Here is a 25,901-nt window from a genome sequence, read left to right as displayed (position 1 = left end):
CCGGCTTGATCCTGGAGGCTCCACAACATCCTGAAGCAAAGTACACACCTCCACTTAAACAGACTGAACACACCCCTCCTCCACTTATACAGACTGAACACACCCTTCCTTCACTTATACAGACTGAACACACCCCTCCTTCACTTATACAGACTGAACACACCCCTCCTTCACTTATACAGACTGAACACACCCCTCCTCCACTTATACAGACTGAACACACCCCTCCTTCACTTAAACAGACTGAACACACCCCTCCTTCACTTAAACAGACTGAACACACCTTTCCTTCACTTATACAGACTGAACACACCCTTCCTTCACTTATACAGACTGAACACACCCCTCCTTCACTTATACAGACTGAACACACCCCTCCTTCACTTATACAGACTGAACACACCCTTCCTCCACTTAAACAGACTGAACACACCCTTCCTTCACTTATACAGACTGAACACACCCCTCCTTCACTTATACAGACTGAACACACCCTTCCTCCACTTAAACAGACTGAACACACCCCTCCTTCACTTATACAGACTGAACACACCCTTCCTTCACTTATACAGACTGAACACACCCCTCCTTCACTTATACAGACTGAACACACCCTTCCTTCACTTATACAAACTGAACACACCCTTCCTTCACTTATACAGACTGAACACACCCCTCCTTCACTTATACAGACTGAACACACCCTTCCTTCACTTAAACAGACTGAACACACCCTTCCTTCACTTATACAGCCTGAACACACCCCTCCTTGTATAATGTTAAACATAGGCTATAGTATTCACACTGATATGGGGGCTGTAGTATTCACACTGATATGGGGGCTGTAGTATTCACTCTGATATGGGGCTAAAGTATTCACACTGATATGGGGGCTGTAGTATTCACTCTGATATAGGGGCTGTAGTATTCACACTGATATGGGGGCTGTAGTATTCACACTGATATGGGGGCTGTAGTATTCACTCTGATATGGGGCTAAAGTATTCACACTGATATGGGGGCTGTAGTATTCACTCTGATATAGGGGCTGTAGTATTCACACTGATATGGGGACTGTAGTATTCACACTGATATGGGGGCTGTAGTATTCACACTGATATGGGGGCTGTAGTATTCACACTGATATGGGGGCTGTAGTATTCACTCTGATATGGGGCTAAAGTATTCACTCTGATATAGGGGCTGTAGTATTCACTCTGATATGGGGGCTGTAGTATTCACTCTGATATGGGGGCTGTAGTATTCACTCTGATATGGGGGCTGTAGTATTCACACTGATATGGGGGCTATAGTATTCACTCTGATATGGGGCTATAGTATTCACACTGATATGGGGGCTGTAGTATTCACTCTGATATAGGGGCTGTAGTATTCACACTGATATGGGGGCTGTAGTATTCACTCTGATATGGGGGCTCTAGTATTCACACTGATATGGGGGCTGCAGTATTCACTCTGATATGGGGGCTGTAGTATTCACTCTGATATGGGGGCTATAGTATTCACTCTGATATGGGGGCTAAAGTATTCACTCTGATATGGAGGCTGTAGTATTCACACTGATATGGGGGCTAAAGTATTCACTCTGATATGGGGGCTAAAGTATTCACTCTGATATGGAGGCTGTAGTATTCACTCTGATATGGGGGCTGTAGTATTCACACTGATATGGGGGCTGCAGTATTCACACTGATATGGGGGCTAAAGTATTCACTCTGATATGGGGGCTCTAGTATTCACACTGATATGGGGGCTAAAGTATTCACTCTGATATGGGGGCTAAAGTATTCACTCTGATATGGAGGCTGTAGTATTCACACTGATATGGGGGCTAAAGTATTCACTCTGATATGGGGGCTGTAGTATTCACACTGATATGGGGGCTGTAGTATTCACACTGATATGGGGGCTAAAGTATTCACTCTGATATGGGGGCTAAAGTATTCACTCTGATATAGGGGCTGTAGTATTCACACTGATATGGGGGCTAAAGTATTCACTCTGATATGGGGGCTAAAGTATTCACTCTGATATGGAGGCTGTAGTATTCACTCTGATATGGAGGCTGTAGTATTCACTCTAAAGCAAGACTTATCAATATGAATACTACAGCCTCGTCTTGAGGCGACAAGTGGAGCAGGATTGAAAAATGCAATCACATCATTCCATTATACCGTGTGTAAAAATGTCATATCTTTTAATACAGACAAGCTCAAAAATAAATGAAAACGTACTAATTACCCAATGGATTATGTATGTTTCTGGTAACCCTAATTATCCAGTGGATTATGTATGTTTCCTGGTAACCCTAACTATCCAGTGGATTATGTACAAAAGTGGAGGTGCAAGAGCATAAATTCTCATCTCAGGAAGTAGTTGAGTGGATGTAATTTCCCCGTCATCTCATAGCCTCAGGAAGTAGTTTGGGGTTGTAATTTCCCCATCATCTCATAGCCCCAGGAAGTAGTTGAGGGGTTGTAATTTCCCAGTCATCTCATAGCCCCAGGAAGTAATTTGGTGGTTGTAATTTCCCCATCATCTCATAGCCTCAGGAAATAGTTCGGGGGTTGTAATTTCCCCATCAGGATGTAGTTGAGGGGTTGTAATTTCCCCGTCAGGAAGTAGTTGAGTGCTGGTAATTTCCCCATCATCTCATAGCTCCAGGAAGTAGTTGAGGGGTTGTAATTTCCCCATCATCGCATAGTCCCCAGGAAGTAGTTGAGGGGTTGTAATTTCCCCGTCATCTCATAGCCCCAGGAAGTAGTTTGGGGTTTGTAATTTCCCCGTCAGGAAGTAGTTGAGGGGTTGTAATTTCCCCGTCATCTCATAGCCCCAGGAAGTAGTTTGGGGGTTGTAATTTCCCCGTCAGGAAGTAGTTGAGGGGTTGTAATTTCCCTGTCATCCCATAGCCCCGGGAAGTAGTTGAGGGGTTGTAATTTCCCTGTCAGGAAGTAGTTGAGGGGTTGTAATTTCCCCATCATCTCATAATCCCAGGAAGTAGTTGAGGGGTTGTAATTTCCCCGTCAGGAAGTAGTTGAGGGGTTGTAATTTCCCCATCAGGAAGTAGTTTGTGGTTGTACTTTCTCCGTCATCTCATGGCCCCAGGAAGTAGTTTGGGGTTGTAATTTCCCTGTCATCTCATAGTCCCAGGAAGTAGTTTGGGGTTGTAATTTCCCTGTCATCTCATAGCCCCAGGAAGTAGTTTGGGGTTGTAATTTTCGCCCGTCATCTCATAGTCCCAGGAAGTAGTTGAGGGGTTGTAATTTCCCTGTCATCTCATAGCCCCAGGAAGTAGTTGAGAGGTTGTAATTTCCCTGTCATCTCATAATCCCAGGAAGTAGTTGAGGGGTTGTAATTTCCCTGTCAGGAAGTAGTTGAGGGGTTGTAATTTCCCCGTCATCTCATAATCCCAGGAAGTAGTTGAGGGGTTGTAATTTCCCTGTCATCTCATAGCCCCAGGAAGTAGTTGAGAGGTTGTAATTTCCCTGTCATCTCATAATCCCAGGAAGTAGTTGAGGGGTTGTAATTTCCCTGTCAGGAAGTAGTTGAGGGGTTGTAATTTCCCTGTCAGGAAGTAGTTGAGGGGTTGTAATTTCCCTGTCAGGAAGTAGTTGAGGAGTTGTAATTTCCCCGTCATCTCATGGCCCCAGGAAGTAGTTGAGGGGTTGTAATTTCCCCATCATCTCATAGCCCCAGGAAGTAGTTGAGGGGTTGTAATATCCCCGTCATCTCATAGCCCCAGGAAGTAGTTCAGGGGTTGTAATTTCCCCATCATCTCATAGTCCCCAGGAAGTAGTTCAGGGGTTGTAATTTCCCCATCATCTCATAGCTCCAGGAAGTAGTTCAGGGGTTGTAATTTCCCCATCATCTCATAGCCCCAGGAAGTAGTTCAGGGGTTGTAAATTCCCCGTCATCTCATAGTCCCCAGGAAGTAGTTTGGTGGTTGTAATTTCCCCGTCATCTCATAGTCCCCAGGAAGTAGTTGAGGGGTTGTAATTTCCCCATCATCTCATAGCCCCAGGAAGTAGTTCAGGGGTTGTAATTTCCACGTCATCTCATAGCCCCAGGAAGTAGTTCAGGGGTTGTAATTTCCCCGTCATCTCATAGTCCCCAGGAAGTAGTTTGGTGGTTGTAATTTCCCCGTCATCTCATAGCCCCAGGAAGTAGTTCAGGGGTTGTAATTTCCCCATCATCTCATAGCCCCAGGAAGTAGTTGAGGGGTTGTAATTCCCCGTCATCTCATAGCCCCAGGAAGTAGTTCAGGGGTTGTAATTTCCCCATCATCTCATAGCCCCAGGAAGTAGTTCAGGGGTTGTAATTTCCCCGTCATCTCATAGCCCCAGGAAGTAGTTGAGGGGTTGTAATTCCCCGTCATCTCATAGTCCCCAGGAAGTAGTTTGGTGGTGGGGGTGCTGTTTTAAAAAATATATATTTTATTCAAATTGTATTTCCAAGGGAGTGGGGTTGCTGAAAAAATATCTTTACCTGTAATAACAGACGCTATATCGGTCCGCTAATACAGTACTATTAAAGGCCCAGTGCACTACTTTTGTGAAGAATGTACATTTTCAGGGGGTACTGTAGATCCCTCAGTGCCCCTACTTCCCGCGGCTACGCGTCATCTCATTGGATGACACAGATTCTCCCAGAGTGAACAGTTCGGATTTGTATATATATATATATATATATATAGATATACAGTACCTGTCAAAAGTTTGTACACAACTTTATTGGTCACATACACATGGTTAGCAGATGTTATTGGTCACATGGTTAGCAGATGTTATTGGTCTCATACACATGGTTAGTAGATGTTATTGGTCCCATACACATGTTTAGTAGATGTTATTGGTCACATACACATGGTTAGTAGATGTTATTGGTCCCATACACATGTTTAGTAGATGTTATTGGTCACATACACATGGTTAGTAGATGTTATTGGTCTCATACACATGGTTAGTAGATGTTATTGGTCTCATACACATGGTTAGTAGATGTTATTGGTCTCATACACATGGTTAGCAGATGTTATTGTGGGTGTAGCGAATAAACTCAGTTTAAGTTTTGAAGTCTTCACTATTATTCTGCAGTGTAGAAAATAGTAAAAAATAAAGAAAAACCCTTGAATCATCGGAATGTCATTCTAGATCATCTGGTTGTCATTCTAGATCATCTGATTGTCATTCTAGATCATGTGGTTGTCATTCTAGATCATGTGGTTGTCATTCTAGATCATGTGGTTGTCATTCTAGATCATGTGGTTGTCATTCTAGATCATGTGGTTGTCATTCTAGATCATCTGGTTGTCATTCTAGATCATCTGATTGTCATTCTAGATCATGTGGTTGTGATTCTAGATCATCTGGTTGTCATTCTAGATCATCTGGTTGTCATTCTAGATCATCGGATTGTCATTCTAGATCATCTGATTGTCATTTGCTGGTTAGAGTTGGGGTTAGGGTTAGGGCCCACCCGCCAACAAATGTCTGTCTACGCTGCTGGTTTGGGTGAGATCGTTTTGGACTAGACTGAGCATCAAACTGGAAGGACTGGGCTTGTTTTAAGGGCTAGGTAACCAGTGTGTGTAAGCTGATTATCAGTAGTCAGGCTAATTTGAGCGTTAAGCCTGATGGGCCATATGCTGATTGACCCAGCACCCTGAGTCTCCTCCCCCTCAGCCAGACACTCACCTGTTTCTCCCCAGTTACCATCACAGCTGTTTCAGATCATCTATTATCTCTCTCTCCCTCCCTCTCTCCGTCTCTCTGGGGGTGGAGGGGTGTTGTTGACTTCTGAGTTGGCATGACGATCTGACACCCTGCTGTCCAGAGCCTTCTGTCCGTTTCCACAGTGACCTGATCCCATTCCGCTATTCTGTTCTCCGAGTTCCGGACCTGTGGAACACCGAGTGGATTACCGCTGTACACACACGGAGTGAGTTCAGAGAGAGGAGAGATCTGGGAACGCAGTGAGGATGCCGGTGCAGCAGATCTCCGTGGTCCCCGCTCGGGAGATGGCCAATAACGGCCGGAGCGCCCCTCGCTCCAAAGACAAAACCGAGGTAAGCCCCTGACCTATAACCTCTGACCCCCTAGCCCTGACCTTAACCTGAACACAGAGTCTGTGGAGCTCTCTGAATGAACTGTGGGTCCTTTCTACTGTGTGTGTGTGGGGGGGGGGGGGGGGGGCAGGTTGATCTGGGTGAGGAGAGGAGGAGAAGAGAGGGAAAGATAAGGAGGGGAGGCCGGGAGGAGGAGGGGGAGGAGAGGGAAGTGAGGAGAGGGAGGGTTATTCTATAACTTTCTATCTATACCCAGTAGTGTGTGTTGGCTCTCTGTCCTGAGGGGAGGGAGGGTTATTCTATATATTCCTATCTATACCCAGTAGTGTGTGTTCGCTCTCTGTCCTGAGGGGAGGGTTATTCTATAACATCCTATCTATACCCAGTAGTATGTGTTGGCTCTCTGTCCTGAGGGGAGGGTTATTCTATATATTCCTATCTATACCCAGTAGTGTGTGTTCGCTCTCTGTCCTGAGGGGAGGGTTATTCTATAACTTCCTATCTATACCCAGTAGTGTGTGTTGGCTCTCTGTCCTGAGGGGAGGGAGGGTTATTCTATATATTCCTATCTATACCCAGTAGTATGTGTTGGCTCTCTGTCCTGAGGGGAGGGTTATTCTATATATTCCTATCTATACCCAGTAGTGTGTGTTGGCTCTCTGTCCTGAGGGGAGGGTTATTCTATATATTCCTATCTATACCCAGTAGTATGTGTTGGCTCTCAGTCCTGAGTGGAGGGTTATTCTATATATTCCTATCTGTACCCAGTAGTGTGTGTTGGCTCTCTGTCCTGAGGGGAGGGAGGGTTATTCTATATATTCCTATCTATACCCAGTAGTGTGTGTTCGCTCTCTGTCCTGAGGGGAGGGTTATTCTATAACATCCTATCTATACCCAGTAGTGTGTGTTGGCTCTCTGTCCTGAGGGGAGGGAGGGTTATTCTATATATTCCTATCTATACCCAGTAGTGTGTGTTCGCTCTCTGTCCTGAGGGGAGGGTTATTCTATAACATCCTATCTATACCCAGTAGTATGTGTTGGCTCTCTGTCCTGAGGGGAGGGTTATTCTATATATTCCTATCTATACCCAGTAGTGTGTGTTCGCTCTCTGTCCTGAGGGGAGGGTTATTCTATAACTTCCTATCTATACCCAGTAGTGTGTGTTGGCTCTCTGTCCTGAGGGGAGGGAGGGTTATTCTATATATTCCTATCTATACCCAGTAGTATGTGTTGGCTCTCTGTCCTGAGGGGAGGGTTATTCTATATATTCCTATCTATACCCAGTAGTGTGTGTTGGCTCTCTGTCCTGAGGGGAGGGTTATTCTATATATTCCTATCTATACCCAGTAGTATGTGTTGGCTCTCAGTCCTGAGTGGAGGGTTATTCTATATATTCCTATCTGTACCCAGTAGTGTGTGTTGGCTCTCTGTCCTGAGGGGAGGGAGGGTTATTCTATATATTCCTATCTATACCCAGTAGTGTGTGTTCGCTCTCTGTCCTGAGGGGAGGGTTATTCTATAACATCCTATCTATACCCAGTAGTATGTGTTGGCTCTCTGTCCTGAGGGGAGGGTTATTCTATATATTCCTATCTATACCCAGTAGTGTGTGTTCGCTCTCTGTCCTGAGGGGAGGGTTATTCTATAACTTCCTATCTATACCCAGTAGTGTGTGTTGGCTCTCTGTCCTGAGGGGAGGGAGGGTTATTCTATATATTCCTATCTATACCCAGTAGTATGTGTTGGCTCTCTGTCCTGAGGGGAGGGTTATTCTATATATTCCTATCTATACCCAGTAGTGTGTGTTGGCTCTCTGTCCTGAGGGGAGGGTTATTCTATATATTCCTATCTATACCCAGTAGTATGTGTTGGCTCTCAGTCCTGAGGGGAGGGTTATTCTATATATTCCTATCTGTACCCAGTAGTGTGTGTTGGCTCTCTGTCCTGAGGGGAGGGAGGGTTATTCTATATATTCCTATCTATACCCAGTAGTATGTGTTGGCTCTCTGTCCTGAGGGGAGGGTTATTCTATATATTCCTATCTATACCCAGTAGTGTGTGTTCGCTCTCTGTCCTGAGGGGAGGGTTATTCTATAACATCCTATCTATACCCAGTAGTGTGTGTTGGCTCTCTGTCCTGAGGGGAGGGAGGGTTATTCTATAACTTCCTATCTATACCCAGTAGTGTGTGTTGGCTCTCTGTCCTGAGGGGAGGGTTATTCTATATATTCCTATCTATACCCAGTAGTGTGTGTTGGCTCTCTGTCCTGAGGGGAGGGAGGGTTATTCTATAACATCCTATCTATACCCAGTAGTGTGTGTTGGCTCTCTGTCCTGAGGGGAGGGTTATTCTATATATTCCTATCTGTACCCAGTAGTGTGTGTTGGCTCTCTGTCCTGAGGGGAGGGAGGGTTATTCTATATATTCCTATCTATACCCAGTAGTATGTGTTGGCTCTCTGTCCTGAGGGGAGGGTTATTCTATATATTCCTATCTATACCCAGTAGTGTGTGTTCGCTCTCTGTCCTGAGGGGAGGGTTATTCTATAACATCCTATCTATACCCAGTAGTGTGTGTTGGCTCTCTGTCCTGAGGGGAGGGAGGGTTATTCTATAACTTCCTATCTATACCCAGTAGTGTGTGTTGGCTCTCTGTCCTGAGGGGAGGGTTATTCTATATATTCCTATCTATACCCAGTAGTGTGTGTTGGCTCTCTGTCCTGAGGGGAGGGAGGGTTATTCTATAACATCCTATCTGTACCCAGTAGTGTGTGTTGGCTCTCAGTCCTGAGGGGAGGGTTATTCTATATATTCCTATCTGTACCCAGTAGTGTGTGTTGGCTCTCTGTCCTGAGGGGAGGGAGGGTTATTCTATAACATCCTATCTATACCCAGTAGTGTGTGTTGGCTCTCTGTCCTGAGGGGAGGGTTATTCTATAACATCCTATCTATACCCAGTAGTGTGTGTTGGCTCTCTGTCCTGAGGGGAGGGAGGGTTATTCTATAACATCCTATCTGTACCCAGTAGTGTGTGTTGGCTCTCAGTCCTGAGGGGAGGGTTATTCTATATATTCCTATCTATACCCAGTAGTGTGTGTTGGCTCTCTGTCCTGAGTGGAGGGTTATTCTATATATTCCTATCTATACCCAGTAGTGTGTGTTGGCTCTCTGTCCTGAGGGGAGGGAGGGTTATTCTATATATTCCTATCTGTACCCAGTAGTGTGTGTTGGCTCTCAGTCCTGAGGGTAAATCTATTTGAATTCAATTCCTTTTGACAGCATTCCTTTTGATTTCAACAAAACCTTCCATCCATTTAGGACATAGAGGTGCTGAAAGTTGACCCGTTTTGCAAACCCACCATATCATGACACATCCAACTTAAAAGCTTACAAACAGGGTTGTCAAACTATTTTATAATTTATTTTGAAAGAGGTCAAACTGTTTGCAACAGGGTATACTGCTCCTCTACTAATGTGAAAATTAAAGAATCTAATTACACATTTTTAGAGTAGAGGAGTGAGACTTCAGAATGAATACAGACATTTCTCCTGACTGTAAAAGATGTACCTCTGAATACAGACATTTCTCCTGACTGTAAAAGATGTACCTCTGAATACAGACATTTCTCCTGACTGTAAAATCTATACCTCTGAATACAGACATTTCTCCTGACTGTAAAATCTATACCTCTGAATACAGACATTTCTCCTGACTGTAAAAGATGTACCTCTGAATACAGACATTTCTCCTGACTGTAAAAGATGTACCTCTGAATACAGACATTTCTCCTGACTGTAAAATCTATACCTCTGAATACAGACATTTCTCCTGACTGTAAAAGATGTACCTCTGAATACAGACATTTCTCCTGACTGTAAAAGATGTACCTCTGAAAGTGGAACCTATATGCATGTATTTTGGAGTTGAGAGAGATTACCAGATGTTGTCAATCTATACATACTGCCGTGCAGAACATACTAGATATACAGTCTGATATTAAACTGTGTCTATCTTCAATCTATACATACTGCCGTGCAGAACATACTAGATATACAGTCTGATATTAAACTGTGTCTATCTTCAATCTATACATACTGCCGTGCAGAACATACTAGATATACAGTCTGATATTAAACTGTGTCTATCTTCAATCTATACATACTGCCGTGCAGAACATACTAGATATAGATATATATATCTTCTCTCTGTCGTCTCTCTCCCTCTTTCTCTCTCTACAGAGTATTAAAGGTCCAGGTCGGTCAGGCAGTCGATCCAGCAACATCTTGAAGGTATTGATTGGTTGATTGGTTGACAGCAGTCACTGCTGATTGGTTAGAGGTGAAGACGTGTGCTGTGATTGGTTGTTGAAGTGAAGGAGTGTGCTGTGATTGGTTGTTCCAGGCCAGCAGTTCTACAACAGGATTGGCTCCTGGCAGTGTTTCCAGGACAACTCCCTCCTCTCAGGACATCTGCAGGTGAGACTGTTACCCAGCGGTGCCTTCAGTTGGCTTGAACGTTTGCTAAGTTGCGGAACGGTTTGTACTGAACGACACATTTCCCCAAAACGTTTTATTAAAGAGCCCATAAAGAACACGTACCATACATACACAACATATCTTCTCTGTCTTTACTAAGGAGCGTAGTCAGTCACATGTTCAGGTTAGATTTGGGCTGTATGGAGCAAATATTCCAAGAGTCTGAATACGTATACAATTTAGATTAAGCCACACAAAAACAACAGAAACAAACAAAAAGCCCATAAATGACATGGTAAGACCCGTACGATATGTCAGGAACTCTGACCAGACACCTTCACACTTATAGGTGTTGTCTATGTTGCAGGATTGATGTAATTCTCTCCATGTCAGTTCCCCACGTAGACCTAATGACAGGGTAAGACCCGTACGATATGTCAGGAACTCTGACCAGACACCTTCACACTTATAGGTGTTGTCTATGTTGCAGGATTGATGTAATTCTCTCCATGTCAGTTCCCCACATAGACCTAATGACAGGGTAAGACCCGTACGATATGTCAGGAACTCTGACCGGGTAAGACCCGTACGATATGTCAGGAACTCTGACCGGGTAAGACCCGTACGATATGTCAGGAACTCTGACCAGACACCTTCACACTTATAGGTGTTGTCTATGTTGCAGGATTGATGTAATTCTCTCCATGTCAGTTCCCCACATAGACCTAATGACAGGGTAAGACCCGTACGATATGTCAGGAACTCTGACCAGACACCTTCACACTTATAGGTGTTGTCTATGTTGCAGGATTGATGTAATTCTCTCCATGTCAGTTCCCCACGTAGACCTAATGACATGGTAAGACCCGTACGATATGTCAGGAACTCTGACCAGACACCTTCACACTTATAGGTGTTGTCTATGTTGCAGGATTGATGTAATTCTCTCCATGTCAGTTCCCCACATAGACCTAATGACAGGGTAAGACCCGTACGATATGTCAGGAACTCTGACCAGACACCTTCACACTTATAGGTGTTGTCTATGTTGCAGGATTGATGTAATTCTCTCCATGTCAGTTCCCCACGTAGACCTAATGACAGGGTAAGACCCGTACGATATGTCAGGAACTCTGACCAGACACCTTCACACTTATAGGTGTTGTCTATGTTGCAGGATTGATGTAATTCTCTCCATGTCAGTTCCCCACGTAGACCTAATGACAGGGTAAGACCCGTACGATATGTCAGGAACTCTGACCAGACACCTTCACACTTATAGGTGTTGTCTATGTTGCAGGATTGATGTAATTCTCTCCATGTCAGTTCCCCACATAGACCTAATGACAGGGTAAGACCCGTACGATATGTCAGGAACTCTGACCAGACACCTTCACACTTATAGGTGTTGTCTATGTTGCAGGATTGATGTAATTCTCTCCATGTCAGTTCCCCACGTAGACCTAATGACAGGGTAAGACCCGTACGATATGTCAGGAACTCTGACCAGACACCTTCACACTTATAGGTGTTGTCTATGTTGCAGGATTGATGTAATTCTCTCCATGTCAGTTCCCCACGTAGACCTAATGACAGGGTAAGACCCGTACGATATGTCAGGAACTCTGACCAGACACCTTCACACTTATAGGTGTTGTCTATGTTGCAGGATTGATGTAATTCTCTCCATGTCAGTTCCCCACGTAGACCTAATGACAGGGTAAGACCCGTACGATATGTCAGGAACTCTGACCAGACACCTTCACACTTATAGGTGTTGTCTATGTTGCAGGATTGATGTAATTCTCTCCATGTCAGTTCCCCACGTAGACCTAATGACAGGGTAAGACCCGTACGATATGTCAGGAACTCTGACCAGACACCTTCACACTTATAGGTGTTGTCTATGTTGCAGGATTGATGTAATTCTCTCCATGTCAGTTCCCCACGTAGACCTAATGACAGGGTAAGACCCGTACGATATGTCAGGAACTTTGACCAGACACCTTCACACTTATAGGTGTTGTCTATGTTGCAGGATTGATGTAATTCTCTCCATGTCAGTTCCCCACGTAGACCTAATGACAGGGTAAGACCCGTACGATATGTCAGGAACTCTGACCAGACACCTTCACACTTATAGGTGTTGTCTATGTTGCAGGATTGATGTAATTCTCTCCATGTCAGTTCCCCACATAGACCTAATGACAGGGTAAGACCCGTACGATATGTCAGGAACTCTGACCAGACACCTTCACACTTATAGGTGTTGTCTATGTTGCAGGATTGATGTAATTCTCTCCATGTCAGTTCCCCACGTAGACCTAATGACAGGGTAAGACCCGTACGATATGTCAGGAACTCTGACCAGACACCTTCACACTTATAGGTGTTGTCTATGTTGCAGGATTGATGTAATTCTCTCCATGTCAGTTCCCCACGTAGACCTAATGACAGGGTAAGACCCGTACGATATGTCAGGAACTCTGACCAGACACCTTCACACTTATAGGTGTTGTCTATGTTGCAGGATTGATGTAATTCTCTCCATGTCAGTTCCCCACATAGACCTAATGACAGGGTAAGACCCGTACGATATGTCAGGAACTCTGACCAGACACCTTCACACTTATAGGTGTTGTCTATGTTGCAGGATTGATGTAATTCTCTCCATGTCAGTTCCCCACGTAGACCTAATGACAGGGTAAGACCCGTACGATATGTCAGGAACTCTGACCAGACACCTTCACACTTATAGGTGTTGTCTATGTTGCAGGATTGATGTAATTCTCTCCATGTCAGTTCCCCACGTAGACCTAATGACAGGGTAAGACCCGTACGATATGTCAGGAACTCTGACCAGACACCTTCACACTTATAGGTGTTGTCTATGTTGCAGGATTGATGTAATTCTCTCCATGTCAGTTCCCCACGTAGACCTAATGACAGGGTAAGACCCGTACGATATGTCAGGAACTCTGACCAGACACCTTCACACTTATAGGTGTTGTCTATGTTGCAGGATTGATGTAATTCTCTCCATGTCAGTTCCCCACGTAGACCTAATGACAGGGTAAGACCCGTACGATATGTCAGGAACTCTGACCAGACACCTTCACACTTATAGGTGTTGTCTATGTTGCAGGATTGATGTAATTCTCTCCATGTCAGTTCCCCACGTAGACCTAATGACATGGTAAGACCCGTACGATATGTCAGGAACTCTGACCAGACACCTTCACACTTATAGGTGTTGTCTATGTTGCAGGATTGATGTAATTCTCTCCATGTCAGTTCCCCACGTAGACCTAATGACAGGGTAAGACCCGTACGATATGTCAGGAACTCTGACCAGACACCTTCACACTTATAGGTGTTGTCTATGTTGCAGGATTGATGTAATTCTCTCCATGTCAGTTCCCCACGTAGACCTAATGACATGGTAAGACCCGTACGATATGTCAGGAACTCTGACCAGACACCTTCACACTTATAGGTGTTGTCTATGTTGCAGGATTGATGTAATTCTCTCCATGTCAGTTCCCCACGTAGACCTAATGACAGGGTAAGACCCGTACGATATGTCAGGAACTCTGACCAGACACCTTCACACTTATAGGTGTTGTCTATGTTGCAGGATTGATGTAATTCTCTCCATGTCAGTTCCCCACGTAGACCTAATGACAGGGTAAGACCCGTACGATATGTCAGGAACTCTGACCAGACACCTTCACACTTATAGGTGTTGTCTATGTTGCAGGATTGATGTAATTCTCTCCATGTCAGTTCCCCACGTAGACCTAATGACAGGGTAAGACCCGTACGATATGTCAGGAACTCTGACCAGACACCTTCACACTTATAGGTGTTGTCTATGTTGCAGGATTGATGTAATTCTCTCCATGTCAGTTCCCCACGTAGACCTAATGACAGGGTAAGACCCGTACGATATGTCAGGAACTCTGACCAGACACCTTCACACTTATAGGTGTTGTCTATGTTGCAGGATTGATGTAATTCTCTCCATGTCAGTTCCCCACGTAGACCTAATGACAGGGTAAGACCCGTACGATATGTCAGGAACTCTGACCAGACACCTTCACACTTATAGGTGTTGTCTATGTTGCAGGATTGATGTAATTCTCTCCATGTCAGTTCCCCACGTAGACCTAATGACAGGGTAAGACCCGTACGATATGTCAGGAACTCTGACCAGACACCTTCACACTTATAGGTGTTGTCTATGTTGCAGGATTGATGTAATTCTCTCCATGTCAGTTCCCCACGTAGACCTAATGACAGGGTAAGACCCGTACGATATGTCAGGAACTCTGACCAGACACCTTCACACTTATAGGTGTTGTCTATGTTGCAAGATTGATGTAATTCTCTCCATGTCAGTTCCCCACGTAGACCTAATGACAGGGTAAGACCCGTACGATATGTCAGGAACTCTGACCAGACACCTTCACACTTATAGGTGTTGTCTATGTTGCAAGATTGATGTAATTCTCTCCATGTCAGTTCCCCACGTAGACCTAATGACAGGGTAAGACCCGTACGATATGTCAGGAACTCTGACCAGACACCTTCACACTTATAGGTGTTGTCTATGTTGCAAGATTGATGTAATTCTCTCCATGTCAGTTCCCCACATAGACCTAATGACAGGGTAAGACCCGTACGATATGTCAGGAACTCTGACCAGACACCTTCACACTTATAGGTGTTGTCTATGTTGCAGGATTGATGTAATTCTCTCCATGTCAGTTCCCCACATAGACCTAATGACAGGGTAAGACCCGTACGATATGTCAGGAACTCTGACCAGACACCTTCACACTTATAGGTGTTGTCTATGTTGCAAGATTGATGTAATTCTCTCCATGTCAGTTCCCCACATAGACCTAATGACAGGGTAAGACCCGTACGATATGTCAGGAACTCTGACCAGACACCTTCACACTTATAGGTGTTGTCTATGTTGCAGGATTGATGTAATTCTCTCCATGTCAGTTCCCCACGTAGACCTAATGACAGGGTAAGACCCGTACGATATGTCAGGAACTCTGACCAGACACCTTCACACTTATAGGTGTTGTCTATGTTGCAAGATTGATGTAATTCTCTCCATGTCAGTTCCCCACGTAGACCTAATGACAGGGTAAGACCCGTACGATATGTCAGGAACTCTGACCAGACACCTTCACACTTATAGGTGTTGTCTATGTTGCAAGATTGATGTAATTCTCTCCATGTCAGTTCCCCACATAGACCTAATCACATATCTTTTGAAGGTGTATGTTCATTTTTCCAGCATTTTGTTACACATTTCCTTGCTGCTGCTAAAAGATGATATATCAATTTAAGTGGAGAGGATTGGAGTGTATCAACAGGAATAATACCTAGGAGATGACTTGGGTCTGGTTGGATATTAATACCTAGGAGGAGATGACTTGGGTCTGGTTGGATATTAATATCTAGGAGGAGATGACTTGGGTCTGGTTGGATATTAATACCTAGGAGATGACTTGGGTCTGGTTGGATATTAATACCTAGGAGATGACTTGGGTCTGTTTGGATATTTATATCTAGGAGATGACTTGGGTCTGCTTGGATATTAATACCTAGGAGGAGATGACTTGGGTCTGGTTGGATATTAATACCTAGGAGATGACTTGGGTCTGGTTGGATATTAATATCTAGGAGATGACTTGGGTCTGGTTGGATATTAATACCTAGGAGGAGATGACTTCGGTCTGGTTGGATATTAATACCTAGGAGATGACTTGGGTCTGGTTGGATATTAATATCTAGGAGGAGATGACTTGGGTCTGGTTGGATATTAATACCTAGGAGATGACTTGGGTCTGGTTGGATATTTATATCTAGGAGGAGATGACTTGGGTCTGGTTGGATATTAATATCTAGGAGATGACTTGGGTCTGGTTGGATATGAATACCTAGGAGGAGATGACTTGGGTCTGGTTGGATATTAATACCTAGGAGATGACTTGGGTCTGGTTGGATATTAATACCTAGGAGATGACTTGGGTCTGGTTGGATATTAATACCTAGGAGATGACTTGGGTCTGGTTGGATATTAATACCTAGGAGATGACTTGGGTCTGTTTGGATATTTATATCTATGAGATGACTTGGGTCTGGTTGGATATTAATACCTAGGAGGAGATGACTTGGGTCTGGTTGGATATTTATATCTAGGAGATGACTTGGGTCTGGTTGGATATTTATATCTAGGAGATGACTTGGGTCTGGTTGGATATGAATACCTAGGAGATGACTTGGGTCTGGTTGGATATGAATACCTAGGAGATGACTTGGGTCTGGTTGGATATTAATACCTAGGAGGAGATGACTTGGGTCTGGTTGGATATTAATACCTAGGAGGAGATGACTTGGGTCTGGTTGGATATTAATACCTAGGAGGAGATGACTTGGGTCTGGTTGGATATTAATACCTAGGAAATAACTTGGGTCTGGTTGGATATTAATACCTAGGAGGAGATGACTTGGGTCTGGTTGGATATTAATACCTAGGAGATGACTTGGGTCTGGTTGGATATTAATATCTAGGAGATGACTTGGGTCTGGTTGGATATTAATACCTAGGAGATGACTTGGGTCTGGTTGGATATTAATACCTAGGAGGAGATGACTTGGGTCTGGTTGGATATTAATACCTAGGAGGAGACTTGGGTCTGGTTGGATATTAATACCTAGGAGATGACTTGGGTCTGGTTGGATATTAATACCTAGGAGAAGACTTGGGTCTGATTGGATATTAATACCTAGGAGATGACTTGGGTCTGGTTGGATATTAATACCTAGGAGGAGATGACTTGGGTCTGGTTGGATATTAATACCTAGGAGATGACTTGGGTCTGGTTGGATATTAATACCTAGGAGATGACTTGGGTCTGGTTGGATATTAATACCTAGGAGATGACTTGGGTCTGGTTGGATATTAATATCTAGGAGATGACTTGGGTCTGGTTGGATATTAATACCTAGGAGATGACTTGGGTCTGGTTGGATATTAATACCTAGGAGGAGATGACTTGGGTCTGGTTGGATATTAATACCTAGGAGATGACTTGGGTCTGGTTGGATATTAATACCTAGGAGATGACTTGGGTCTGGTTGGATATGAATACCTAGGAGATGACTTGGGTCTGGTTGGATATTAATACCTAGGAGGAGATGACTTGGGTCTGGTTGGATATTATTACCTAGGAGGAGATGACTTCGGTCTGGTTGGATATTAATACCTAGGAGGAGATGACTTGGGTCTGGTTGGATATTAATACCTAGGAGATGACTTGGGTCTGGTTGGATATTAATACCTAGGAGATGACTTGGGTCTGGTTGGATATTAATACCTAGGAGATGACTTGGGTCTGGTTGGATATTAATACCTAGGAGGAGATGACTTGGGTCTGGTTGGATATTAATACCTAGGAGATGACTTGGGTCTGGTTGGATATTAATACCTAGGAGATGACTTGGGTCTGGTTGGATATTAATATCTAGGAGGAGATGACTTCGGTCTGGTTGGATATTAATACCTAGGAGGAGATGACTTGGGTCTGGTTGGATATTAATACCTAGGAGATGACTTGGGTCTGTTTTGATATTAATACCTAGGAGATGACTTGGGTCTGGTTGGATATTAATATCTAGGAGGAGATTACTTGGGTCTGTTTTGATATTAATACCTAGGAGATGACTTGGGTCTGGTTGGATATTAATACCTAGGAGATGACTTGGATCTGGTTGGATATTAATACCTAGGAGATGACTTGGGTCTGGTTGGATATTAATACCTAGGAGGAGATGACTTGGGTCTGGTTGGATATTAATACCTAGGAGATGACTTGGGTCTGGTTGGATATTAATATCTAGGAGAAGACTTGGGTCTGGTTGGATATTAATACCTAGGAGGAGATGACTTGGGTCTTGTTGGATATTAATACCTAGGAGATGACTTGGGTCTGGTTGGATATTAATACCTAGGAGGAGATGACTTGGGTCTGGTTGGATATTAATACCTAGGAGATGACTTGGGTCTGGTTGGATATTAATACCTAGGAGATGACTTGGGTCTGGTTGGATATTAATATCTAGGAGGAGATGACTTGGGTCTGGTTGGATATGAATACCTAGGAGGAGATGACTTGGGTCTGGTTGGATATTTATATCTAGGAGATGACTTGGGTCTGGTTGGATATTTATATCTAGGAGATGACTTGGGTCTGGTTGGATATGAATACCTAGGAGATGACTTGGGTCTGGTTGGATATGAATACCTAGGAGATGACTTGGGTCTGGTTGGATATTAATACCTAGGAGGAGATGACTTGGGTCTGGTTGGATATTAATACCTAGGAGGAGATGACTTGGGTCTGGTTGGATATTAATACCTAGGAGGAGATGACTTGGGTCTGGTTGGATATTAATACCTAGGAAATAACTTGGGTCTGGTTGGATATTAATACCTAGGAGGAGATGACTTGGGTCTGGTTGGATATTAATACCTAGGAGATGACTTGGGTCTGGTTGGATATTAATATCTAGGAGATGACTTGGGTCTGGTTGGATATTAATACCTAGGAGATGACTTGGGTCTGGTTGGATATTAATACCTAGGAGGAGATGACTTGGGTCTGGTTGGATATTAATACCTAGGAGGAGACTTGGGTCTGGTTGGATATTAATACCTAGGAGATGACTTGGGTCTGGTTGGATATTAATACCTAGGAGAAGACTTGGGTCTGGTTGGATATTAATACCTAGGAGATGACTTGGGTCTGGTTGGATATTAATACCTAGGAGGAGATGACTTGGGTCTGGTTGGATATTAATACCTAGGAGATGACTTGGGTCTGGTTGGATATGAATACCTAGGAGATGACTTGGGTCTGGTTGGATATTAATACCTAGGAGATGACTTGGGTCTGGTTGGATATTAATATCTAGGAGATGACTTGGGTCTGGTTGGATATTAATACCTAGGAGATGACTTGGGTCTGGTTGGATATTAATACCTAGGAGGAGATGACTTGGGTCTGGTTGGATATTAATACCTAGGAGATGACTTGGGTCTGGTTGGATATTAATACCTAGGAGATGACTTGGGTCTGGTTGGATATGAATACCTAGGAGATGACTTGGGTCTGGTTGGATATTAATACCTAGGAGGAGATGACTTGGGTCTGGTTGGATATTATTACCTAGGAGGAGATGACTTCGGTCTGGTTGGATATTAATACCTAGGAGGAGATGACTTGGGTCTGGTTGGATATTAATACCTAGGAGATGACTTGGGTCTGGTTGGATATTAATACCTAGGAGATGACTTGGGTCTGGTTGGATATTAATACCTAGGAGATGACTTGGGTCTGGTTGGATATTAATACCTAGGAGATGACTTGGGTCTGGTTGGATATTAATACCTAGGAGGAGATGACTTGGGTCTGGTTGGATATTAATACCTAGGAGATGACTTGGGTCTGGTTGGATATTAATACCTAGGAGATGACTTGGGTCTGGTTGGATATTAATATCTAGGAGGAGATGACTTCGGTCTGGTTGGATATTAATACCTAGGAGGAGATGACTTGGGTCTGGTTGGATATTAATACCTAGGAGATGACTTGGGTCTGTTTTGATATTAATACCTAGGAGATGACTTGGGTCTGGTTGGATATTAATATCTAGGAGGAGATTACTTGGGTCTGTTTTGATATTAATACCTAGGAGATGACTTGGGTCTGGTTGGATATTAATACCTAGGAGATGACTTGGATCTGGTTGGATATTAATACCTAGGAGATGACTTGGGTCTGGTTGGATATTAATACCTAGGAGGAGATGACTTGGGTCTGGTTGGATATTAATACCTAGGAGATGACTTGGGTCTGGTTGGATATTAATATCTAGGAGAAGACTTGGGTCTGGTTGGATATGAATACCTAGGAGGAGATGACTTGGGTCTTGTTGGATATTAATACCTAGGAGATGACTTGGGTCTGGTTGGATATTAATACCTAGGAGGAGATGACTTGGGTCTGGTTGGATATTAATACCTAGGAGATGACTTGGGTCTGGTTGGATATTAATACCTAGGAGATGACTTGGGTCTGGTTGGATATTAATATCTAGGAGGAGATGACTTGGGTCTGGTTGGATATGAATACCTAGGAGATGATTGGGTCTGGTTGGATATTAATATCTAGGAGATGACTTGGGTCTGGTTGGATATTAATAACTAGGAGGAGATGACTTGGGTCTGGTTGGATATTAATACCTAGGAGATGACTTGGGTCTGGTTGGATATTAATACCTAGGAGATGACTTGGGTCTGGTTGGATATTAATATCTAGGAGGAGATGACTTCGGTCTGGTTGGATATTAATACCTAGGAGGAGATGACTTGGGTCTGGTTGGATATTAATACCTAGGAGATGACTTGGGTCTGTTTTGATATTAATACCTAGGAGATGACTTGGGTCTGGTTGGATATTAATATCTAGGAGGAGATTACTTGGGTCTGTTTTGATATTAATACCTAGGAGATGACTTGGGTCTGGTTGGATATTAATACCTAGGAGATGACTTGGATCTGGTTGGATATTAATACCTAGGAGATGACTTGGGTCTGGTTGGATATTAATACCTAGGAGGAGATGACTTGGGTCTGGTTGGATATTAATACCTAGGAGATGACTTGGGTCTGGTTGGATATTAATATCTAGGAGAAGACTTGGGTCTGGTTGGATATTAATACCTAGGAGGAGATGACTTGGGTCTGGTTGGATATTAATACCTAGGAGATGACTTGGGTCTGGTTGGATATTAATACCTAGGAGGAGATGACTTGGGTCTGGTTGGATATTAATACCTAGGAGATGACTTGGGTCTGGTTGGATATTAATACGTAGGAGATGACTTGGGTCTGGTTGGATATTAATATCTAGGAGGAGATGACTTGGGTCTGGTTGGATATGAATACCTAGGAGATGATTGGGTCTGGTTGGATATTAATATCTAGGAGATGACTTGGGTCTGGTTGGATATTAATACCTAGGAGGAGATGACTTGGGTCTGGTTGGATATTAATACCTAGGAGATGACTTGGGTCTGGTTGGATATTAATACCTAGGAGATGACTTGGGTCTGGTTGGATATTAATATCTAGGAGGAGATGACTTGGGTCTGGTTGGATATGAATACCTAGGAGATGATTGGGTCTGGTTGGATATTAATATCTAGGAGATGACTTGGGTCTGGTTGGATATTAATACCTAGGAGGAGATGACTTGGGTCTGGTTGGATATTAATACCTAGGAGATGACTTGGGTCTGGTTGGATATTAATACCTAGGAGATGACTTGGGTCTGGTTGGATATTAATACCTAGGAGATGACTTGGGTCTGGTTGGATATTAATACCTAGGTGGAGATGACTTGGGTCTGGTTGGATATTAATACCTAGGAGGAGATGACTTGGGTCTGGTTGGATATTAATACCTAGGAGGAGATGACTTCGGTCTGGTTGGATATTAATACCTAGGAGATGACTTGGGTCTGGTTTGATATTAATACCTAGGAGATGACTTGGGTCTGGTTGGATATTAATACCTAGGAGGAGATGACTTGGGTCTGGTTGGATATTAATACCTAGGAGATGACTTGGGTCTGGTTGGATATTAATACCTAGGAGATGACTTGGGTCTGGTTGGATATTAATACCTAGGAGATGACTTGGGTCTGGTTGGATATTAATACCTAGGAGGAGATGACTTGGGTCTGGTTGGATATTAATACCTAGGAGATGACTTGGGTCTGGTTGGATATTATTACCTAGGAGGAGATGACTTGGGTCTGGTTGGATATTAATACCTAGGAGGAGATGACTTGGGTCTGGTTGGATATTAATACCTAGGAGATTACTTGGGTCTGTTTGGATATTAATATCTAGGAGATGACTTGGGTCTGGTTGGATATTAATACCTAGGAGATGACTTGGGTCTGGTTGGATATTAATACCTAGGAGATTACTTGGGTCTGTTTGGATATTAATATCTAGGAGATGACTTGGGTCTGGTTGGATATTAATACCTAGGAGATGACTTGGGTCTGGTTGGATATTAATACCTAGGAGGAGATGACTTGGGTCTGGTTGGATATTATTACCTAGGAGGAGATGACTTGGGTCTGGTTGGATATTAATACCTAGGAAATAACTTGGGTCTGGTTGGATATTAATACCTAGGAGGAGATGAAAAAACACTGTAGTACTTTGAACTTTCTAGTACTTTGTACTTTCTAGCTGACCCATCAGGTAGCTAACAGCCTGGTCTGGTTGATTCCTCTAGCTGACCCATCAGGTAGCTAACAGCCTGGTCTGGTTGATTCCTCTAGCTGGCCCATCAGGTAGCTAACAGCCTGGTCTGGGCGATTCCTCTACCAGGTATAGTGTTACACAGGTATAGTGTTACCCAGGGATACTGTTACCCGGGTATAGTGTTACCCAGGGATAGTGTTACCCAGGTATAGTGTTACCCAGGGATACTGTTATCCAGGTATAGTGTTACCCAGGGATACTGTTACCCAGGGATACTGTTACCCAGGTATTGTGTTACGCAGGGATACTGTTACCCAGGGATATTGGTACCCAGGTATAGTGTTACCCAGTGATACTGTTACCCAGGGATACTGTTACCCAGGGATACTGTTACCCAGGGATAGTGTTACCCAGGGATACTGTTACCCAGGGATACTGTTACCCAGGGATACAGTTTCCCTCATACTGTCTTTTCATCTCTCCATCTCTCTGTCTGTTTCCCGAGTGTGTGTGTGTGTGTCTCCCTGTGTCTCTCTTTGTGTGTGTGTGTGTGTGTCTCCCTGTGTCTCTCTTTGTGTGTGTGCGTGTGTGTGTGTGTGTGTGTATAGGCCGGTGCCACTGGGTCGTGTAGAGGAAGGTTGTGACACAGCAGTGATGAAGCTGAGCGGCGCGGCATTAGGCTCCTCTCAGACCGCGTTAGGCTCCTCCCAGCAGGGCCAAACCAGGAAGAAGAAGAAACCAAACAGGAAGAGAGACTCCTGCTCCGCCCCCGATGCCCCAGCGACCGCACAAGATGACCCGGTCCAACACAGTGACGACCGCAGTGACCGCAACTCTGACCGCATCGGAGAGAGGGGGGAGAGGAGGAGGGAGAGGAGAGGGGAGAGGAGGAGGAGGGAGAGGAGAGGGGAACACCCCCGCCATCGTAGCGCCGCCCCTCCTGAATCTGATTCGTCGTCTGACGGGGAGGCGGGGAGGGAGGCCAGAAGCTGGAGCAGGGAGAAAGCCAAGAGGGGCCGACGCCGCAGTGGGAGTAGCAGGGAGAGGGGAGGGGGAGAGGGGATGGAGCTGCAGTCTGTAGGGTCTGATGAGGGGAAGGAGAACCAAGAGAAAGAGGTTCCACTGGAGAACGGTTCCGGAGTGAAGAACCGGCGATCAGGAGGAGGAGGGGAGGAGAGCAGGCGGAGCTCCCAGCGCAGGGAGGAGGCGGGGTCTAAGTTCCGTAGCCCCGGCGGTAGCTCATCATTGGCTGAGGATGGAGAGAGGGAGGAACAGATCACTAAGAATTACCAGGAGACCGGGTCAGTGGGTGGAGACATGTCCGCGCCGTCGCCACGGAGATATGGGGGCTGCAACGCCCCTGAAGGCTGCTCCGATGACGAGCCAGAGGTCTGCAGGTAGGTGTGTTTGTTCATCTCTGTGTGCGTGTGTTCACGTGTGTGTGTTCATCTGTATGTGTGTGTGTGTGTGTGTGTGTGTGTGTGTTAATCTCTGTGTGTGTGTGTGTGTTCACATGTGTGTGTGTTCACGTGTGTGTGTTCATCTGTGTGTGTGTTCATCTCTGTGTGTGTGTGTTCATCTGTATGTGTGTGTGTGTGTGTGTGTGTGTGTTAATCTCTGTGTGTGTGTGTGTGTGTTCACATGTGTGTGTGTTCACGTGTGTGTGTTCATCTGTGTGTGTGTTCATCTCTGTGTGTGTATTAATGTGTGTGTGTGTTCATCTGTGTGTGTGTGTGTATGTGTGTGTTCACGTGTGTTTGTTCATCTCTGTGTTTCTGTGTGTGTTGTGTGTTCATCTCTGTGTGTGTGTATTAATGTGTGTGTGTGTGTTCATCTCTGTGTTTCTGTGTGTGTGTGTTTCTGTGTGTGTGTGTGTGTGTGTGTTTCTGTGTGTGTGTGTTCATCTCTGTGTTTCTGTGTGTGTGTGTGTGTTTCTGTGTGTGTGTGTTTATCTCTGTGTGTGTGTGTGTGTTCATCTCTGTGTGTGTGTATTAATGTGTGTGTGTGTGTTCATCTCTGTGTTTCTGTGTGTGTGTGTGTTTCTGTGTGTGTGTGTGTTCATCTCTGTGTGTATGTGTTCATCTCTGTGTGTGTGTGTGTTCACGTGTGTGTGTTCATCTCTGTGTTTCTGTGTGTGTGTGTGTGTGTAGGATCTGCCACTGTGAAGGAGATGAGGAGTGTGTGTTGATAACCCCGTGCCGCTGTACAGGCAGCATGAGGTTTGTTCACCAGGACTGTCTCAACCAGTGGATCAAGTCATCAGACACACACTGCTGTGAGCTGTGCCAATACAACTTCATCATGGAGACTCACCTTAAACCTCTACGTAAGGTACAGAGACCTCAACACACCTGACCTGTATATACCCCTCAACACATCCGACCTCAACACATCTAACCACCTCAACACACCTGACCTGTATATACACCTCAACACATCTGACCTCAACACATCTAACCTCTATACACCTCAACACATCTGACCTCAACACATCTAACCTCAACACATCTGACCTCAACACATCTGACCTCTATACACCTCAACACATCTGACCTCTACACATCTAACCTCTATACACCTCAACACATCTGACCTCTATACACCTCAACACATCTAACCTCTACACACCTCAACACATCTAACCACAACACATCTAACCTCAACACATCTGACCTCAACACATCTGACCTCAACACATCTAACCTCAACACATCTGACCTCTATACACCTCAACACATCTGACCTCAACACATCTAACCTCAACACATCTAACCTCAACACATCTAACCTCAACACATCTGACCTCAACACATCTAACCTCAACACATCTGACCTCTATACACCTCAACACATCTAACCTCTACACACCTCAACACATCTAACCTCAACACATCTAACCTCAACACATCTGACCTCAACACATCTAACCTCAACACATCTGACCTCAACACATCTAACCTCAACACATCTA

The 25,901-nt window shown here is 44.4% G+C and overlaps 1 protein-coding gene across 1 annotated transcript in view; it reads left to right on the top strand.

Moving 5' to 3' along the window:
* The first annotated feature begins 5,486 nt into the window (after positions 1-5,486).
* Positions 5,487-25,901, top strand: part of LOC116371895 (E3 ubiquitin-protein ligase MARCH7-like) — a 37,628-nt gene continuing 17,213 nt past the window's right edge. Inside the window, exons 1-5 of the mRNA XM_031821035.1 lie at positions 5,487-6,085; positions 10,325-10,375; positions 10,488-10,561; positions 23,539-24,327; positions 25,081-25,261. Coding sequence (XP_031676895.1) covers positions 5,999-6,085; positions 10,325-10,375; positions 10,488-10,561; positions 23,539-24,327; positions 25,081-25,261 — 1,182 coding nt within the window. The 5' untranslated portion in view covers positions 5,487-5,998. The remainder of the gene's footprint in view (positions 6,086-10,324; positions 10,376-10,487; positions 10,562-23,538; positions 24,328-25,080; positions 25,262-25,901) is intronic.

This window comes from Oncorhynchus kisutch, unplaced genomic scaffold, assembly GCF_002021735.2.
Source record: "Oncorhynchus kisutch isolate 150728-3 unplaced genomic scaffold, Okis_V2 scaffold3815, whole genome shotgun sequence".
Classification (NCBI taxonomy): Eukaryota; Metazoa; Chordata; class Actinopteri; order Salmoniformes; family Salmonidae; genus Oncorhynchus; species Oncorhynchus kisutch.
This window is presented reverse-complemented; position numbering and strand designations above follow the sequence as displayed.